Below are 19,924 nucleotides of genomic sequence, written 5' to 3' on the forward strand. Positions count from 1 at the left end.
TTGTGTTGACCTCTCCTGTATTGTGCATTGTCTTTCCCTTCACCTAAAATAAAACTCATCTGCTATCTAATTAATGAATACCTTCTCCCTTCCTCCCTCCTTTCTCTCTCTCATAACCATCAAAGAATATTTTCTTCTCTGTTTAAACTGTTTCTCCAGTTTTATAATAGTGGTCTTATATAATATTTGTCCTTTTGCAATTGACTAATTTCACTCAGCATAATGTCTTCCAGATTTCTCCATGTTATGAAATGTTTCGTGGATTCAACGTTGTTCTTCATTGATGTGTAGTAGTCCATTGTGTGAATATACCATAGTTTATTTATCCATTCATCTGTTGATGGGCACCTTTGTTGCTTCCAACTTTTTGCTTTTGTAAATAGTGCTGCAGTGAACATGGGTGTGCATATATCTGTTCGTGTAAAGGCTTTTATTTCTCTAGGATATATTCCAAGGAGTGGGACTGCTGAATCGTATGGTAGTTCTATTTCTAGCTTTTTAAGGAAGCACCAAATCGATTTCTAAAGTGTTTGTACCATTTTATATTCTCACCAGCAGTGTATAAGTGTTCCAATCTCTCCACAACCTCTTCAACATTTATTATTATGTATTTTTTGGATTAATGCCAGGCTTGTTGGAGTGAGATGGAATCTCATTGTAGTTTTGAATTGCATTTCTCTAATGGCTAATGACTGTGAGCATTTCCTCATGTATCTGTTAGGAGCAAGGCTGTAAATCTTTACAAGGCAGATTGCCACATTTTTCTCCCACAAAGTGGCTGCTGAATTTGAACGACTGACTTTTCAGTTAGCAGCCAGGCACTTAACCACTGCGGCATGAGGCCTCTTTGGGATTGCTTATTGACTAATTCCTGCCAACTTGTTATATATCTCAATATGCATCTCTCTGTCTCTATACATTCTCCCCCCCTTTCACTCCTTCCCCCATCCTCAGGTAACTACTGATCTTTAGTCTCAGTAGATTTAGCTATTTTAGATATTTCGTATAATAAGTAGGATGATACAATATTTATCCTTTTGTGTCTGGCTTATTTCACTTAACATAATGTTTTCAAGGTTCATCCATGTGGTGGCATGTTTCAGGAATTCATTTCTCTCTATAGCTGAATAATATTCCATTGTATGTATATACCATATTTTGTTTATCCATTTGTTGTTGATGGACACGTGGGTTGTTTCCGCCTTCTGCCTATTGTGAATAATGCGGCAGTGAACATTGGTGTACCTGAATCTGTTAGTCATTACTATCAGTTCTTTCAGGTATATACCTAAGGGTGGGATTGCTGGGTCACATGGTATTTCCATGTTTAACTTTTTTAGGAACTGCCAAATTATTTTCCACAATGGCTACACCATTTAACATTCCTACCAGCAATGTATGAATCTTGAAATTTTCCACATTCTGTCCAACACTGTTACAACACTTGCAACACGTTTTGGGCATGTGTTTCTTACTGTTTATCTCTGTGAGTCTTCAGGAAATATTTGCCCTTTGATTACTGACTGTGAACAGGTTAATACAAATCTGTGGACCTAGTGATTTGGGAAATAGTCTTCATGACTGATATGCTAATATGTTACGCTATACCACCTATGGTCATTAGATAAAAACACAAACCCACTGCCATCGAGTTGATTCCGACTCCTAACAACCCTATAGAACAGAGTAGAACTGCCCTACAGAGTTTCCACGGAGCACCTGGTGGATTTGAACTGCCAGCCTTTTGGTTAGCAGCCGTAGCACTTAACCACTATACCACCAGGGTTTCCGGTCATTAGATAGTCATATGCAAAATGTGACTAAATTGATTCTTAATGTTAATGCCTTAGAGAAAGCTTGTAATTCTTTTTTTTTTTGTCTTGCTCCCATACCAATGCCTTAGCAGAGGCTTCCACTCTTTTTGTAATAACTATGCAAGTTTATAGTGGTATTAACAGTGGGCTCAAACATACTAAAGATCATGAAGATGGCGCAGGACTGGGTAGTGTTGTTGGGTGGCAACTAACAACAATGACATAGAAATTTATATTAATTTCTTTTCTGTACAAGACAGTAAATTGCCCCAACCCACTTCTTTAATCAAAATCTTTAAATAAACAATCCCCAGAGGAAGTAGAGATACATCACATGTCTTTCAAAGTCCTACCTGGTTCCTCATTTGAGCTAGCATTCACGAGAATGGGCAAAATATAATGGGCATGGGTTGGTTTAGTGCTATAATTTCATGAAACTCAGAGGTTCTGCATGTCTTAAGATGTGTCTCACTAACTCAGCATTCATTTTCACTTAAGACCTTGGATCCGATGCAAACCTACCAGGGATGGGCTACTAATTTAGTCATGGCCATATTAAAAAACAAAAAAACCTGTTGTTGAGTCAATTCCAACTCACAGCGACCCTATAGGACAGAGTGGAACTGCCCTGTTGGGTTTCCAAGGAGTGGCTGGTGGATTCAAACTGCCAGCCTTTTGGTTAGCAGCTAAATGCTTAACCACTATGCCACCAGGGCTCCATGAACATATTAGCATAGATTAATTTGTTGGATGACCTAGGTCGGGGTAGCATGACCTCAGAGAACGCTTGGGGGAAACTCTCTTCTCTCTGATGGTGGACTTGGCACCCTGGTCCTCTGAGGCTGCCCCTGATATCAGGAGGAGGTGCCAAATACAAATCTCACCTGTGCCTTGTTTATCTGGAGTACTTTTTTAAGAAAGCATTGTTCTTTGCTAATAAGTATCTTTTTGTTTTTTTGTGCACAGCCAGCATGTCCACTGAGACACCAATCACACTGAATATTGATCCTCAGGATCTGCAGGTCCAAACGTTCACTGTCGAGAAGCTACTGGAACCTCTTATCATCCAGGTATTCATACCATGGAAATTGCAGTGAGCAGCCACCGTAAGGGAACTAAAAAAGTAGGAAAAATAGATAATGGACAAGGGAAAGGTTCGATGTCTATACATGAATATGACACCCAAAATTGTCCTTTATTTACTTGGAATATTGTTTAAATATAAAAAGTATATATTTAGTAGTAGTAGTAATAATAAAAAACTCTGGAATTTTTACCCTCAGATTCTCTCTTAATGGCAACAACAGTAGTAATATGTATATATTTAGTTTTCAGAATACCTTTATATAGATTACCTTATTTGACAGTCATGAAAGCTGAGTGAGGCAGGAAACAGGGTTAAAACCATTCTTATTACATAGTTGAGGAAATTGAGGCCCAGAGAGATTCAGTGAATTACCATTTGCCAAATAAGAAATTATCTTTAAAAATATGAAAATGTATGAGGAAAGCAGCTCTTTAAAGAAATTCTGTGATGGTCTTTTATAAAATGAACCATCCTTTGGTAATATGCTTAATGGTTCTCTTATTTATTATGAAAATCTAGATTTTATATATTGAATTTTCTTAAAGCAGAACTTGTAGAAACTTACATAAGGGCATAGATTTAAATTTTTTGTCTGTAACCCAGTATTTGTGAAGGAATTCCTCTTTAGGCCTAACCTACATTAAAATAAAACTCCCTTTTTCTAAGTCCATGAGGCGTTCAAGGGTTACTTGGGTGAGATGTGACACTGTTATTTCTAATAATTTTAAGCCGTTTTGCTATCTTTTTCATAGGGTGGGTGGTGGGGAGGTGGGTTGCTCTGAGACTTTGTTCAAGTTTTTGCTTAGCAGAAGTCTGTATTAACTACTGCAGAGACAATTAAAACATATGCCTTGCTGATGATAGCTTAATCATTAACTTTGGCAGTCTTAACAGTGCTGATGTTGGCTACGAAACTGATTAAAAACCCGTTGCCATCGAGTCGATTCTGACTCATAGCAACCGTATAGGACAGAGTAGAACTGCCCCATAGAGTTTCCAAGGAGCGCCTGGTGGATTTGAACTGCCGACCTTTAGGTTAGCAGCTGTAGCACTTAAGCACTATGCCACCAGGGTTTCCATGGAACTGATACTAGATGACTATGGAGACTCCATAAATTCCCTATCTTAGTCACTCACTGAATGGGCTCATGTTAAAAGGAAAACAAAAAACTTATTTATTGGTTTTTGATAAAGCTCACTGAAAAAATTAGAAAAGACAAAACAAAGAGAACAACAAAAAAACTATTCATAATTTTACTACCCAGAGATAACCATTAATATTTTTATGTATTTACTTCTAGTACAATAAAATAGTGGGTGATTTTTATTACCTTCTTGGTACTTTTTAATATTAAAAAATACATACACACACACACATATAAACAAGACTGAGAGTGCTATATAAAAAGTAGGTTTTATCCCACTTTTCCATGTAAAATGATATTTTGATAATTTCCTTTTTCTTGGTCAGCATGATATGATAAAATTGCTACTTGGTTATTCATCATATGGCTGACTGTGATTTTTCTAACTCATTGTGGACATTTTAAGCACAGAATGCCTTCATATAGGAATTTTTGTCATCAATTCAGATGATTTCCATAGGACTGGTAAATCAAAGTAGGTGGCAAGAAAAGAGAATTTTTATGCTTGTTCATACATATGACCAAGTTTTTTGGGAAAGTTTTCAATGAGTTCTCACAACTCATTTAAGATTTTGCTTCTAGGCAGTTACAGGGTGTGGGGGTGGGGGAAACGACCTTCATTTTGGAGGTGGCTGGGAAGGACAAGCCCCTTAATGCCAATGCATAAGCCTTATTTGTTCCATAACAGACAAACATTAGAGTTGGTCACTTAGGAGCTGCTAACCACAAAAGCTGCTGATACGTTGCTTGTGAGCAGAGAAAACAGGATTATGGAGAAACTACTGTTTATATTCTAACTGAAACCAGTAAATGTTTTGCTTGAGTTGAGTATATCCCTGTAGCAGCCAGTAGAAAGTATTCTGGGTAAATTCACACTGAATGGTATACTGTTCACAGTGTGTGTGTTTTCTGCCATGTTCTAGAACTATTATAACTATCTATAAACATTTATTGAGTCTACCTAAAAACTTAAAAGAGTGGAAATGACCTGAAGCAATTTTATTTGATTGGAAAGAAATGTAACTCTTTTTTTAGGATAATTATGCTTAGAAAGCTTTTGATGAGGACCCTGGATTCAGACTTTTCATGTCTAGCAAGTAAGTCAGTCAGGGAAAGGGAAATCACTAGCTGTTGTGGGCCAGTTACTCATATACCTTTTATCAGGAAAAGAAGGTGTTATATGAGTGTAGTGGCTAATTTTAGCTTCCTTAAGTTTTTTTTTTTTAAGATTGGTATCAATGTTTTGAATATGCTTGTTGATTTTTTAAAAAAGCAGTTGGGTATACTACTTCACCAATATCCAGCTACCAAAAAAAAGAAAAAGTTCTAAGTCTTAGCAACATTCAAATCAAATTAAATAAAAAATAGTAATAATTTATAAAATATCTACAAGGCGTACAGAACCATCTCATAAAGCAGAATTCTAGTACAACAGAAGTATTTGGACACACTCTTAATGTTTGTTACAGCAGAATTCTCCTTATTGAAAACCAGCATGTTCCAAAGTCAAAGTTGTTAATTCAAAAGAATCGACCTTTTTATATTTGATGTACAGCCTTCTTTTATCTGTGCTTTGATCATATGTTACCTATCAGCACACGTAAAAGATTCCATTAAGTTATATTAAAGGTAGTTTTTCTAGGATAGCATCATGCTACATGCCTCATCACATTGTTTTAGTTTTTCCAAAAGTGTTCAATTTGAATTATCCTAGTTACGTGATTTTTTTTAAAGTATATAATATAGTCTCCAGTTATACTGGGGACCATTCCAAAAGAAGTTCATTATCTTTAAGTTCATACTGCTATCATATAAAGTTCTCAATTTAGTAGCTCTGTTAAAAAAATTCTCACCTTTCCTCATTATTTATCTTGTTATATTCCTTTGCATTTAAGGTTCCACAGAAATTATTTACCACTTCTGCATATAACTCAAAGTCAAAATTACATTTTAATTTTCAGAGTAATTGGTCCTAGACACTATTATGTCATTCTGACTTCTAAATTTATTTCTTCATAAATCTTTATTGTGCTCTTTTTATAGTTATCAGAGTCTTCCCCACAAACCCTGATTTATCGCTACTCCATTTTGTTTTTTTTTTTTTCTCTTGGGCACAGGTAAATCACTAGGTCATTTTGCAGGGATGTTTAGCCTGGGATATATTTCAATCATTCGCTTTCATTTTCTCTGTGTGATAACTTCCGCAGTTGCATCCCTCTGTAATAAATTCCTCCAATGGATCAGAAATAACTTTTTTCTCAGCAATTACATTTTTATGATTGTAACTGTAGGCATCTGCACTTTATCACTTTCAAGATCCATGTTTGGCAATGCAGGGCAGAAAGTCTATTTATGTGGAATTGGGCTTAAAAATTTTTACATCTCTACTTTGTGTACTCTCTGAAGGAATAGAAACTGCTAGATCATGCTATAGTCATTACTTATTGGGACTATCTATAATCTTATTTGCCACAGAATTTAATTTGCTATATGTCAGATTCATGTTGGATGTGAACTAAAGGAATGTACTTACTCAAGATCTCTTAAAAAAAAAAAAAACAAAAACACAACAAATGCCTTATGATGTGTTATCTCCTATAAAGTTGTTTTTTGGGCAAAGGTTCAAATATGTTTTCTGATGTAACTATCAGGAATGTTTTCAAGAGGTAAGTGCAGAGTTAGATCAACAGTAGTAAACATTAGGTTCTCATCCCTAACTCTTGTAGGACCTCTTGGCCCTTGTCCCATTTCCAGCTCCATAGTATCTCACCTATTTCTGGAAGTCTTCCTAGGGGTGGCTCCTATATAATCTATGATACTCATTGGGCCAAGGTTAAGAATACACACCAACCCCTGTATCAGTCAGTATTAATTAGGTTATGCTGTGATACGAAAATAACCCCTAAATCTCAGAGGCTTAATAAGAGTTCATTCCTTGCTCCAGCTACATGTCCACTGTAATGGCAGGGGGTCTCTTCTCAGTACAGCCACTCTCTTCTGCCCTTGCTCTCTTCTCCAAGTTTTAAAGTCTCTGAGGTATGCCTCACCTGTGCTCCCAGGTCAGTCTGTCTACCGTGTTTCTCCATTTTGCCTGGCTAATGTGGGCTCTATCTCAACACGTACTTCCATGATTATCACAACAGAAGAAGGAGAACTTGACATGTCATGCAAGTGCTCCTCATGTGTCTACCTGGAAGTGACTAATGTCAGGGATGTTTCCCTTGGCCTCTTTTTCAGGGGTTTCTTTTGTGAAGTCTCCATTTGCTATTACGTCACCTTGGCACCCAGTCACAGCTGAGTTTATCGGGGTGGGCAAGTGACTTATGGACACTCAACTTATAGGCTGTGAGGTGACCTGCATGAGTGCTGTCTCTGCAGGACGATCATGAATTTGTTCCTATCATAATCTTCTCTTTGGGGAGTTGAATACATATTGAGAGTTAAGCAGTTAATACTTAGGGTTAAGCAGTTATATCAGGAGCAAAGCTTACAGATATGCAGAGAGTGGAGACACCGAGAAGATTTGAATCACAGTGATAGTGGAGCAGTTTTTGAGTTTGGATCCACAAATTCTTGCTGTTCAAGGATAATAAGATTACCTAGTCACCAGGTGGTTAAATCGATCGACTGCTAATCTAAAGGTCAGTGGTTCAAAATCCACCAAGGACCCCTTGGGATAAAGATTCGGCAGTCAGTTTCCATAGAGGTTATAGCCTTGGAAACCATATGGGGTTGCTATGAGTTGGAATTGTCTCAACGACAGTGGGTGTTTTTGGTTTTGGTCATCAGGGTTGTAATGGATGATCCTTTCGGTTTCGAAGCCACGTTCCAGCCTCTAAATTACACTTTAGCATCGATGGGGCTTCACTATTTCTAGTTCCCTTGAGCACTGGCTGTATACAGGCCAGATGCTTATTTTATGTAATCTGATTCCCTGGTCTCCTACCTATTCATCAGCCACTGAAAGTTCAAAAGAAGCCCCATTAGCAGCAGCAATCTAGAGTTCCTGTAATTGCCCTCACTTGTTCATGCAAGAGTGGGGACGTTCCTGCAAAATCTGTCTTCTCTCTTCTGCCTTTCCTCTCTTCTCCAAGTTTTAAAGTCTCTGAGGTATGCCTCACCCGTGCTTCCAAGTCAGTCTGTCTACCATGTTTTTCCATTTTGCCTGGCTTCATCCTGTTGATGGTGGATGGTAACTTCCGGTGGTGCCCATTGTGAGATGAAAATGGACATGCCAAGGTAGCTGTCTCCAAAGCAGCCAATCCTCAAGGTGGCAGAATGGCTCTGGGCTTCTACAGAAGAGAGAGAGCACCTCTTTCCCTAGCTCTGTGCTTCACTTCGGTACTGGACCCCAATGAAACAATACTTGCAGCTAGAGTCACACAATATTCATTATGAAAATCACCCCTTTCAGCTTCTCCCCTAATCCCTAGTCTCTCCTTTATTAGAGTCAAACTCAAGTGGCTGGATGTGGAACAGTTACCATCCCAGCACCCCCAAGCACTCATGTTTTTCTCTCCTTCCTAGATCCTTTGCAAAACCTTGATGCTGCATTACACTCCCAACAAAATTTCTTTCTCCTCTTTTTCAGCAAAAACAACAAAACCCAACAAAAAACAAAAACAAAAACCATGCTTATCAATTTATGCAAATAGAGGTCTAGATGCCCGGAGGGTTCATTTCTTACTGTTCTGCAGACAGATCTGATTGGCTTCCAGGTAGCAAGGGAAAGGACATGCCTTCCTCCTTTGCTTCTTGGCCTCCTAGAATATAATTTTCTTTCAGGGAAAAAATTTTAGTTTTGCTTGTTTGTGGTAGTTTTCTGTCACTCCTGTAGGTCATTTTGAATGAGCATGATGCCATTTACTTATGCTATTTTGGTTTTGTCTCCAAACTTCTTTTTTATACCTATTCTGAGTATTCTATTAATAGAATTTATATCAGAATTAGTCCTGAAAGTTCCAAGGAAATCTCAAAGACTGCACACACAAAGTGTTCTCGTAGATTACTTCATAAGTGCATATTGGAGCTCTGACTATAACCTCGACAAATAACCTTAAAAGTTAGTAAATTAAATGTCTTCTAAGTACTTGTAGGCTCAAGGCTTAATAAGCATGAAGATGTTATTTTTATGGTAAGGATGAAGAAATAAACTTAATTATGCCTCAATAACATTTTAAAGTTTAAGGTGATTCAGTGTAGCTGAGTTTATCCTAATAAAGTGAATTCTTCAATTTCTGTATTCTTTTACTGCTGGAAAACTGCTCCCATGGGAAAGTTGCTAGGCTGTAGTTATTCCTTGAGAAACAAATAATTGAGAAAAAGGAAGCCAGTATTTAAACTGAAATGTGGATAAGAAAAACTAGCAGTTAATTGTTTCAAATAGCATGAGTCCAATGGAAGTGTGCGTGGCTGAGCATAGATGCAGTCCCCTCTTCAGAACTGGTATCTTTGAGATTAGCTGTGGGCAGGCGTCAGTCTTCATCTCTTCTCAGCCTTTTGTCCTATCAGATGCTGATTTTCTTTCTACTCAGCCCAACTTTGCTGACTTGTTCCCCTGTGCTATCTGACCACCCCCAATCCAATACTTTATTTTTCAATTGAAGCTCATCATTTCCTCCTCAAATTCAGACTGATACCACAGATATCCACTTCTAGTTTAGTTTTGGGATAAGGATCTTTCTCTTGTAAATGTATCCCATAGTCAGCCAGGTGGTATGGACTGATAAGTCCAGGTCTGCCTGCCCTTTTAGTGGAAAATGCTAGACTGAAGGCAGCAATTGCGGTTTAACTGGCTGAAAGGATGGAAGAGTCTGTATCTCCCCAGACGTGGTCATTTTTACTGCTTGAGGTGTGACTCTATCTTTCATAAAATTCCTTGTGCTATTTCAGGACACCAACTTGTCTTAGGAGATACTGCTGCAGTTTGAAAGCTCCACAACTAGGAGTTGGGAAACTTTTTTCTGTACAGGCCCAGATAGTAAATATTTTCAGCCTTGAAGGCCATATAGTGTCTGTTGCAACTACTCTGCTGTTGTAGTGTGAAGCAGCCATGGATGATATATAAACAAATGGGCCTGGCTGTGTTCCAATAAAAGTTTATTTATAACCAGGACTTCAAACAGGTTCTTTCTGGTCTGAAGCCCTGCTGAGAATTTGCATTTCTAACAAGTTTCGTGCTGAGACTTTTCATTTCTCACAGGTTCCCTGATGAGAAATTGTATTTCTAACAAGTCCCTATTGGGACTCAAAGCCACCCTATAGGACAGAGTAGAACTGCCTCACAGGGTTTATGAGGCTTTAAAAAAAAAAAAAAAATTACCTCTGAGCAGCTGGTGGATTTGAACTACTAACCTTGCAATTAGCAGCTGAGCTCTTAACGATTGTGCCACCAGGGAAGTTATAAGGAAGAATCACCTGAGGATCTTGTTAAACTCTAGATTCTGATTCTGTATATCTGGGGTGGAAATGCAGATTCTCAGCAGGGAACTTGTTAGAAATGCCAATTTTCAGCAGGGGTTCGAACTTCTTTAAATTAAAAACAGGCAAATGACAGGATTGGTCCCAGGGCTATAATTTGCAGGCCCTGCTCTAGAGTGAAGGAGCCCTGGTGGCCCGGTGGTTAAAGTGGTCTCTTGGGTCACTGTGAATCAGAATGAACTCCATGGCAATGGGTTTGGTTTGGCTCTAGAGTGGACTATGTTCTCGTGGAGATTTTCTGCACTCCCTGGTTAAGGGAAGGCAAGAAATGGGCAATATCCCACATACAGTTGGGAGCCCCTTGTGTGAAGAGCTGTGATGGGGTGGTTTGTGGCCAAGCCCTGTCAGAGCACAAAAGCCTCACTCGTGGGGAGAGTGCTAACTAGGCAATTCAGAAAACCCCTGTTACTGCTGAGATCCTGTTAGCCCAGTGGTTTCCAACCCTGGCTGCACATTGAAATTGCCTGGGGAGCTTTTACAATCCTGATGCCTAGGCCACACTCTAAACCAATTAAATTAGAATCTCTGGGAGTAGGACCAGGCAGTAACTTCAAGAGTTCCCGGGTGATTTCAATGTGAGTACTGCTGTGTTGGCTTGGCCATTGTATCAGCCAGTAATCAGCATGGTTCTGCTCTTGGCCCAAGACTTGCACTAAAATGGTGGGCTCTCTGTAGCTTTTTAATGGGGTTAGGTGATGCCCATTTGGAATAAGCTTGTAAAGCATTCCTGGGGTAACCACCTGTATCAAAAAAGCCTCTGTCTATAACATGTCCAGTAGTTCCTCCCAGGTCTCAGTATAGCTACTAGTAGCAGCTCTAGAAAAAATGCAGCTTAAAGGTCTTGGAACCATAAAAAGTGCTTCCTTACCCAGCCCCAATACACCAAACAGCATTATGGATCCACTGTTACAACGTACTCTGGGGTTTCAGGTACCTATGGCATCCTTGTTTTTGGTAGACTCGGGGGTGGAGGAGATGGCAGTGAGGAAAGAGATTAAGAATGCATAGGTCTGAAATTGCACTGTGGTATATCACACCACATAAAGAAGTTTGAAATTACAATCATCTGTACCAGTGTTTCTCAGCCTTAGCTGCACAGTGGCATCAGTTGGAGAGCTTACAAACATCCCAATCCCCAGGCCACAGCTAAGGCCAGTTAAATCAGAATCTCTGGAAGTAGGACCAGTTCACACCGTTTTTTTAAAAAGCTTTTCAGGTGATTCCATTGTCAAGTGCTTGAGGTAGGGCCTGACCACTCAGAGTATGGTCCATGGGCCATGAGGCTTTACTTGGGAACTCCTTAAAAATGCAGACTCTCAGGCCCCACCCCAGACCCACTGAACTGAAATCTGTAGTTTAATAAGATCCTCCATGATTTGTAGCACGTAACAGTTTGAGAAGCACTGGTGTAGGAGACCGTGAATCTAAACTTTTAAATTACAAACTTGTAGAGTAGCCAGGATTGAAAACCACTGCTCTGTACCCTGAGCTACCGTGGCTGCTAGAGGGCTGTGGTCACTAGAACTTTCTGAGCTCTGCTTTGTTCTGCAACTGGGCCTTTGAGGGGGTTGCCCAAGGGTGACTGTACTGTTGTGCCGGACCTGTGTGTTTCCTCTGAAGAAGATTTGCCTCTCCCACACCCTGATTTAGGCCCAGAAACCCCTCCTCCCTTCCCATTGCAACCCTGTGACTATTTTGGCACTCTCATGCTAGGTGATTTTGTGCCAGGTGATTTTGTTCTGTCAGGTGTTTCAGAGTCAGAAATGGCTTTGGGGTGCTATGAAGGATGGCCTGAGAAATCAGAAGAGTTTCAAGAGCTAGTGTTTTTCCATTAGGATCTTTGGAGTCAGGAGACAGCTTATTATAATCTAGACATAATTTTACCTCTGGGAAAATTACTTAACCTCCTAATTTGGATATGTGTATTATTTGTACCACAGAACTGGATGCCCTACAAATTAAGACTTAACAAATGTGGTTTGTGATTTTGCAGATGAGTCTTTTAGGAAACAACTTGCATTCTCAGCTCTGATCTGTAAAATACCATATTTCTCCAATTTAGACATATTTTTCTACATTCTCCTTCTCACACTTTTAACATTTCTGAAAATAGGATAAATTTTACAATAGATAGGAACATTTAGTGTAGCTTTCCTTTTTGATGCTTGTAGGGGGTCATAAATTTACCCACAGTACACTTCAGCTTCTTTAATTCTCATTACTGATTTGATCTTTCTCATAAACTCTCACCCACTGGGGGTTGGGGTAAATGCCTTGTATTTCAGCCAATAAGATTGGTAAACTTGTCTGACTCAACACTATAAACAGTCCCTTTGGTAACTGTGGAAACCCTGGTGGCGTAATGGTTAAGTGCTATGGCTGCAAGCCAAAGGGTCGGTAGTTCGAAACCGCCGGGTGCTCCTTGGAAACTCTATGGGGCAGTTCTACTCTGTCCTATAGGGTCGCTATGAGTCAGAATCGACTTGACGGCACTGGGTTCTGGGTTGGTAACTGTTCAGTCTCGTTAGGTAAAATGCACAGAAAGCAGTGTTGTGGTGGGAGTGTTGCTTATGTAACCTCATAGTGGTGGGAGATGAAGCTTTGGATCCATGTGGTGACCTTTGGACCCTTTGTGCCTATTGCTGCAGAGTGACTGGTCTGGGCTACTCTTTGGACAGGTGACTTTTGAGGGGAGAACAGTCCCATACATGGCCATCCTGTTGGCAACTCTAAGCATTTCCTGATGTAGTGGATAAAGAAAAAAAAAAAAAAAATAGGTGATATAATTTGTGGGCTGGTCTTAGCTTGGTTAGGGCCCATGGTTCTTCTAGGATGCCTTAGCCTCACCTTGGCCCTTAATGGTACTTCAGACCCCTTGAGTCCCAGACACATCCTTCATCTCGTGCCTGACATCATCAGTCTACCCCGCAGCCTCTGCTGCAGGATCACCTTGTTCCTCACCATAGCAGGCTCAGAAGACGCCCACAAGTCTTCAACTTGACAACCTCCTAATTGCTTTTCAGGGTTATCCAGGGCTGTCCAGGTCTTTTCTATGCCTCATAGGAATCAAGAGTGGCTTAGGAAAGCTAAACTGGCTTTCCCTGTACATACTTACACTGTGATGCCAAATTTTCTTAGATGTGGCTACCCCAGAGTTTGTGCAGGGAAGCTTATGAAACAGTGTACTTCTAGGGTTCCAAAGATAAAGTGGGACCAAAGTCCCTCTTTTCAGTGTTCCCCCTCATTTATGCTAACGTAGCTCCCTAATCTGAGTGAAGCTGAGAAAGCATAAATAAGGCCATGTAGACAGGTAAGATAAAAAAAAAAAGTTTTTTTTTTTTTTATCTTACCTGTCTCTCCTATCTTTCAGCCCTTTCTTCTTCCCAAAGTCCTTTGGGGTTAGGAAGGAAGAGCTTTCCCCACTTCTTATTTCTGTCTGACTAGGTCTTCCCTTTCTTAGAGAATTCAAGTTCATTTTATAGATTCAAAACAATTTAGAAAATGATTTTCTCTTTCTCTAACACCTCGCTTTTATGATTATCTTCTTCCTTAGGACCTCTAGAAAGTTAGCTTTTAAATTGAAAGTTGATCAATGGCCTCTTTGCTGTAACTGTCATCTCCTTCCCTGAGTTAAAGGCCTCATGGCTCGGCCTTGAATATGGAAGGTTCAATATTGGCACTATCATCCATGCTTAAATTATGAAGAGAAGTGATTAAATCGATGGTGTGTGTTATAAATTGATGGTACTTTAGAATTAAGAGACTATCCTGGTGTTACAAAGAAGGGACATCAAAGGTCAAGTGCTGACCAATGAGATTCAAGGTTGGTGACTATGATATTTAATTTTTACAACAAATGAGGCAAAATGACTGTTGATTTAGAGACAATTCTGACAAATGATGTGGAGACGATCTGATCACTTTTAAACTGAGTATCAGCATTGAAATTGCTGAAGGGCCGTATTCAAACCACATTTGTGTTGCTGTAAAATCTTGACCATACCATGTTACAGGTGAATCTATTCCAACTCATAGTGACCCTATAGCATAGAGTAGAACCACCCCATAGAGTTTCCAAGGAGTGGCTGGGAGACTCGAACTGCCAACCTTTTGGTTTGGTTAGCAGCCGGGTTTTTAACAACTGTGTTGCCAGGGCTCCCTTACAAATCTAATCACCATTAAGATCTCATGTGGCCTTTTTTGATTAAGGTTTGTTCTCTCTCATTTATGCATAATGAAAAAGTGATTTTTTTTTTCCCTGGATATCTGCAATAAAATGGAGTTTTGTTTTAGAAAATAGAGGTAAATTTTATGGTTTAGGGTAGAAGGAAAAAAGGAATCTGGCAACTAACATAAGAGTAGAATGCAGATAAAGCTTTGTGGGTTTGTGTTGGCAAGGCATATTGACATGGTATATTCAATTTTATGGTTGATCGGGTTATAAATAATTATTAAACAAAGCTGGAGCACAGAATTAAGGGTCACAACTATATCCTAACATCAGTCACTGTTGGAAGTGGAATGCTGGGCTGGCTGGATAAAGGGACCATGTGAAAATGTCCAAGCTACTCGATGTGAGGTCAACCATTATTTTAGGATCAACTTTTGCCTGATTGGATTTTTCCTCTCTTATTTTGTTTCCTTTAAGGAGTCATTATTGATGAAAAAGAGTCATCTTTTTTGTTTTTTCTTGCTCAGCACTTCTTTGAATTAGTGCCCTACTGTAAGCTATTAGTTATTGATTTACCAGAATGATTCATGCTTGATTTAGGTATAAATAGCAGCTGGAATGTAATTTCACCTTAGTTTGCTTAATTCAGCATCTTGATTATATTTCTCCCCATTAAAACAAAAATTTATTTGTAGAGAAGGAGTCTGTATGATTAGCATTACTTTTTTTTTTTTTTACTGAAGCCTACGTTTGTCTCTAAATTGCTGCTCTGCATCTTTGTCTAAGTAATAGTCACATTTGAAATGACAAAAGCCAAATATCCTAGGATTAATAGGTTAATGACATTATCAAGCAATATCATTAATATCACACGCAAGTAAAATTTTGCTGAAGATCGTTCAAAAGCAGCTGCAGCAGTATATCGACAGGGAACTGCCAGAAATTCAAGCCAGATTTAGAAGAGGATGGCAGAACCAGGGATATCAGATGTCAGATGTCAGATGGCTCCTGGCTGAAAGCAGAAAATACCAGAAAGATATTTCCCTGTGTTTTATTGACTATGCAAAGGTATTTGACTGTGTGGATCATAGCAAATTACAGGTAACATTGCAAAGAATGGGGATTCCAGAACATTTAATTGTACTCATGAGGAATCTGTACATAGATCAAGAGTCAGTCATTTGAACAGATCAAGGGGATACTGCATGGTTTAAAGTCAGCAAAGGTGTGCATCATTGTCATGGATTGAATTATGTCCCCCCCAAAATGTGTGTATCAACTTGATTAGGCCATGACTCCCAGTATTGTGTGGTTGTCCTCCATTTTGCAATTGTAATTTTATATTGAGAGGATTAGGTTGGGATTATAACACCATCCTTAATCAGGTCACCTTCCTGATCCAATGTAAAGAGAGTTTGCCTGGGGTGTGGCCTGCACTATGTTTTATCTCTCAAGATATAAAAGAAGAAAGCAAGCAGAGAGGCAGGGGGACCTCATACCACCAAGAAAGCAGTGCCAGGAGCACAGCGTGTCCTTTGGACCCAGGGTTCCTACACAAAGAAGCTCCTAGTCTGGGGGAAGATCGATGAGAAGGCCAACATAGAGAGAAAGCCTTCACCTGGAGATGACACCCTGAATTTGGACTTTAACCTACTAGACTGTGAGACAATAAATTCCTCTTTGTTAAAGCCATCCACTTGTGGTATTTCTGTTATAGCAGCACTAGATGACTAAGACAGTCAGGCTTGTATCCTTTCACCACACCTATTCAATCTGTATGCTGAGGAAAGAATCCGAGAAGCTGGGCTATATGAAGAAGAATGGGGCATCAGGATTGGAGGAAGACTCATTAACAACCTGCGTTATGCAGATGTCACAACCTTGCTTGCTGAAAGTGAAGAGGACTTGAAGCACTTATTAATGAAGATCAAAGACCACAGCTTTCAGGATGGATTACACCTCAACAAAAAGAAAACAAAAATCCTCACAACTGGACCAAGAAGAAACATCATGATAAATGGGGAAAAGACTGAAGTTGTCAAGGATTTCATTTTACTTGGATCCACAATCAATACCCATGGAAGCAGTAGTCAAGAAATCAACAGATACATTGCACTGGGCAAATTGGCTGCAAAAGACCTCTTTAAAGTGTTGAAAAGCAAAGATGTCACCTTGAAGACTAAGGTGCGCCTGACCCAAGCCATGGTGTTTTCAATCGCCTTGTGTGTGTGTGAAAGCTGGCTGATGAATAAAGAAGACCGAAAAAGAACTGACACCTTTGAATGGTGATGTTGGAGAAGAATATTGAACATACCATGGACTGCCAAAAGAACAAAAAAATCTGTCTTGGAAGAAGTACAACCAGAATGCTCCTTAGAAGCAAGGATACCAAGACTATGTCTCACATACTTTGGATATGCTGTCAGTAGAAATCAGTTTCTGGAGAAGGACATCAAACAGGAAGACCCTCAATGAGATGAATTGACACAGTGGCTGCAATAACGGGCTTAAGCATAACAATGATTGTGAGGATGGTGCCAGATGGGGCAGTGTTTCGTTCTGTTGTACGTAGGGTTGCTATGAGTCAGAAATGACTCGATGGCACCTAACAACAACAACAACAATAGGTTAATTATTCAGTTTCTTAAAAAATACTAACTCTAAATGTTGGGGTGCCTCAAATTTAGTCCTGTGGCTTCTTCTGTACTGTCTTTAGGAGATCTCATTGTCTTAAAAAAAAAAATACTGTTCCCAAATATCTTTAAAATTTTAGTAACACCAGCAAAACTACTGATATTTGAACAATTAAAATGAATTTATAACCTATAAGAAATATATCCTTAGCCCTGATGCCTCTCCTCAAGTCCAGAATTGTATACCAGCCTCCAAATCTGCAACTCTAATAGGCAAACTTAACATGCCTAAAACTCAAGTCTTGATTTCCCTCCCTCACCCATGGTTCCTCAATTTCCTCATCTAAGTAAATATTACTTTCATTCACCAAGCTGCTCAGGCATAGAATCATCCTTTATTCCACTCTTTCATAACCCATATCCAATTCATCAATAAACCCTGTTGACTCACTTTAGAACACATCCAGAATTCTGCCACTTCTCAACACCTTTGCCACTGCCCCTGGAACAAGCCAGTGCAGTCTCCACCTGGACAACTGCAGCAGCCTCCTACCTGCTTTCCCTTATATCTCACCCCCCCATCCCTGGCCCCTCCCCAGTCTCTTCCCCAACAGAGCAGCCAGAATGATTCTTGAAATTTTAAGGCAGATCGTGTTACTTTTCTGTTCCAAATCCGCCAGTAACTCACAAGAATAGAATCGAAAGTGCTGATGGTGATTTGCCAGGCCTGCATGATCCAGTCCCTGGATGGCAGCCTGACCTCATCTCTTGTTCTTTCCTGCATTCTTTGGTAGGTGCACTGGCCTTCCTGCTGCTTCTGGAACCTACTTCTCAAGCTACTGCTTGGGAGCCTGTGTACTTGCTGATTCCTCTGAATATTTCTCTCCTAGTATTTTTTTTAGTATTTAGGTGTTTTACTCCTCTGCTTCCTTGTGGTCATCTTACATTATCAGAGAGGCCTTCCCCAGCCCCTCATCTGAACTAGTCCTTCCCTTTCACTCTCTATTCCCTCACCGTGCTTCACTTTCTTCAGACAGAGCATGTATCACTGCCTGCTATTGTAGACTTCTTTATGTATTTATTCTCAGTCTCTCATCACTAGGATGAAGCTCACTGTGTTATCCTCCTGGCACAGTGCAGGGGCACCATGAATGTTTGTTGAATATATAAATGGCGAGTCCAAGCTGTTTTTTGTTTGTTTCTTTTTGGGTGGTAAGTAGATAGGTGGAAACTGAAAGAACTGATATTTGATATTAGTCTCAGCCCGTGGCCTTTTCCTTGTTGTGTGTAAGTTCCTGTTTGATTCAGGAGTGATTGTACTTCCTGAGTTAGAACACTTAGTGATAGCTGTTTATGTGTTTGACGTGTAGAGCTCTTTGCTTTGTTATGCCATCTGTGTGACACTGAGGGGCTGGTAGCACTGGAGAGGGGTTGACATGTGGTTTATCGTCACTCAGTAGCTCCAAGTAATAGCTCATATTAGTGCTCGTTAATCTAACAAACAAGCCCTGAATTATAAAAAATGATCATAGTGGTTTTATACTTTTTGTGTTATTTGCTGTGAGGGTTAAAAATATGAAAATCAGTAATAAAAGTAGTGTGTCTGTTCTTTTTATTTATAGTTGGAAAATGAACCATATAAACTGTCTCTTTCTTTGGGCAAAAAAAAAAAAAGCCAAATATAAATTTGTACTTGATTTTAGGTCAGTTTGAATTGATGAGGCCCCAAATAAACTGTAAGAATAAGGACTTTAACAAGTCAGTATTTATCTAAATTAGCTTTTCTGTGATATCGGACATGGGATGTGACAGGATATTCCGTGTTATGGAGTTTCTTTTGATAAAAACTACCACGTGCTATCACGAAACTTTTCATTTTGGCTTAACTACCAGTTGGCTTTGTAACCTTGTAAAAATTACTCAGCCTTTCTAGCTCTTAGTCTCCTTATTTCTAAAACCTAGGGTTTCATTCATTTTTTCCCCCATTAAGTCTGCCATTATTTATTTATTATTTACACACAGTATATCAGCTCTAGGTCTTCAGGACCCAAGCATAGTCCTTTGCCCTTACGGAGTTCATGGTAAAGCTAGGGAGGCATTAATAACTAATTGGTAGCTAACTAGCTAACGTTATAGCTAATTACCAAAAAAAAAAAAAAAAAAGCCACTGCCGTGGTGTTGTTTCTGACTCATAGCGACCCTATAGGTCAGATTAGGACTGCCCCATAGAGTTTCCAAGTTGCACCTGGTGGATTTGAACTGCTGACCTTTTGGTTAGCAGCCTAGCACTTAACCACTATGGCCACCAGGGTTTCCTCAGTTAATTACAAGACACTGTAATGAATGATACCAGAGCTATGTACGAGGGGTTGTGAGAGGAAGGAGATGGTTCCAGGTCGAGGTTGCTGAACGTTTCCTATTCTGAGCCTAATGAGTAGTTTGTGCTCAAACTTCCTGGATGGATGATGAGTTTGAAAATTTAGTCAGGAGTGAGATAGTAAGTTGCCTCATAAATTGTGCTGGGGAGTTTGGACTTTATCTTGTATACAGCAGGGAGTTGTTGAAGAGTGCAAGTGCAACGAGATTTGCATTTT

General features: G+C 39.5%; 1 protein-coding gene across 4 annotated transcripts in view; it reads left to right on the forward strand.

The window, feature by feature from the left end:
- CTNNA3 (catenin alpha 3) overlaps nucleotides 1-19,924 on the forward strand; it is a 1,852,175-nt gene that overhangs the window by 62,509 nt on the left and 1,769,742 nt on the right. For all 4 annotated transcript variants that reach the window (XM_049856013.1, XM_049856014.1, XM_049856011.1 and 1 more), the window contains one exon: nucleotides 2,781-2,884. In XM_049856013.1, the coding sequence (XP_049711970.1) occupies nucleotides 2,786-2,884 (99 nt within the window). In that variant the 5' untranslated portion in view covers nucleotides 2,781-2,785. The remainder of the gene's footprint in view (nucleotides 1-2,780; nucleotides 2,885-19,924) is intronic.

Source organism: Elephas maximus, chromosome 16 (genome assembly GCF_024166365.1).
Source record: "Elephas maximus indicus isolate mEleMax1 chromosome 16, mEleMax1 primary haplotype, whole genome shotgun sequence".
Classification (NCBI taxonomy): Eukaryota; Metazoa; Chordata; class Mammalia; order Proboscidea; family Elephantidae; genus Elephas; species Elephas maximus.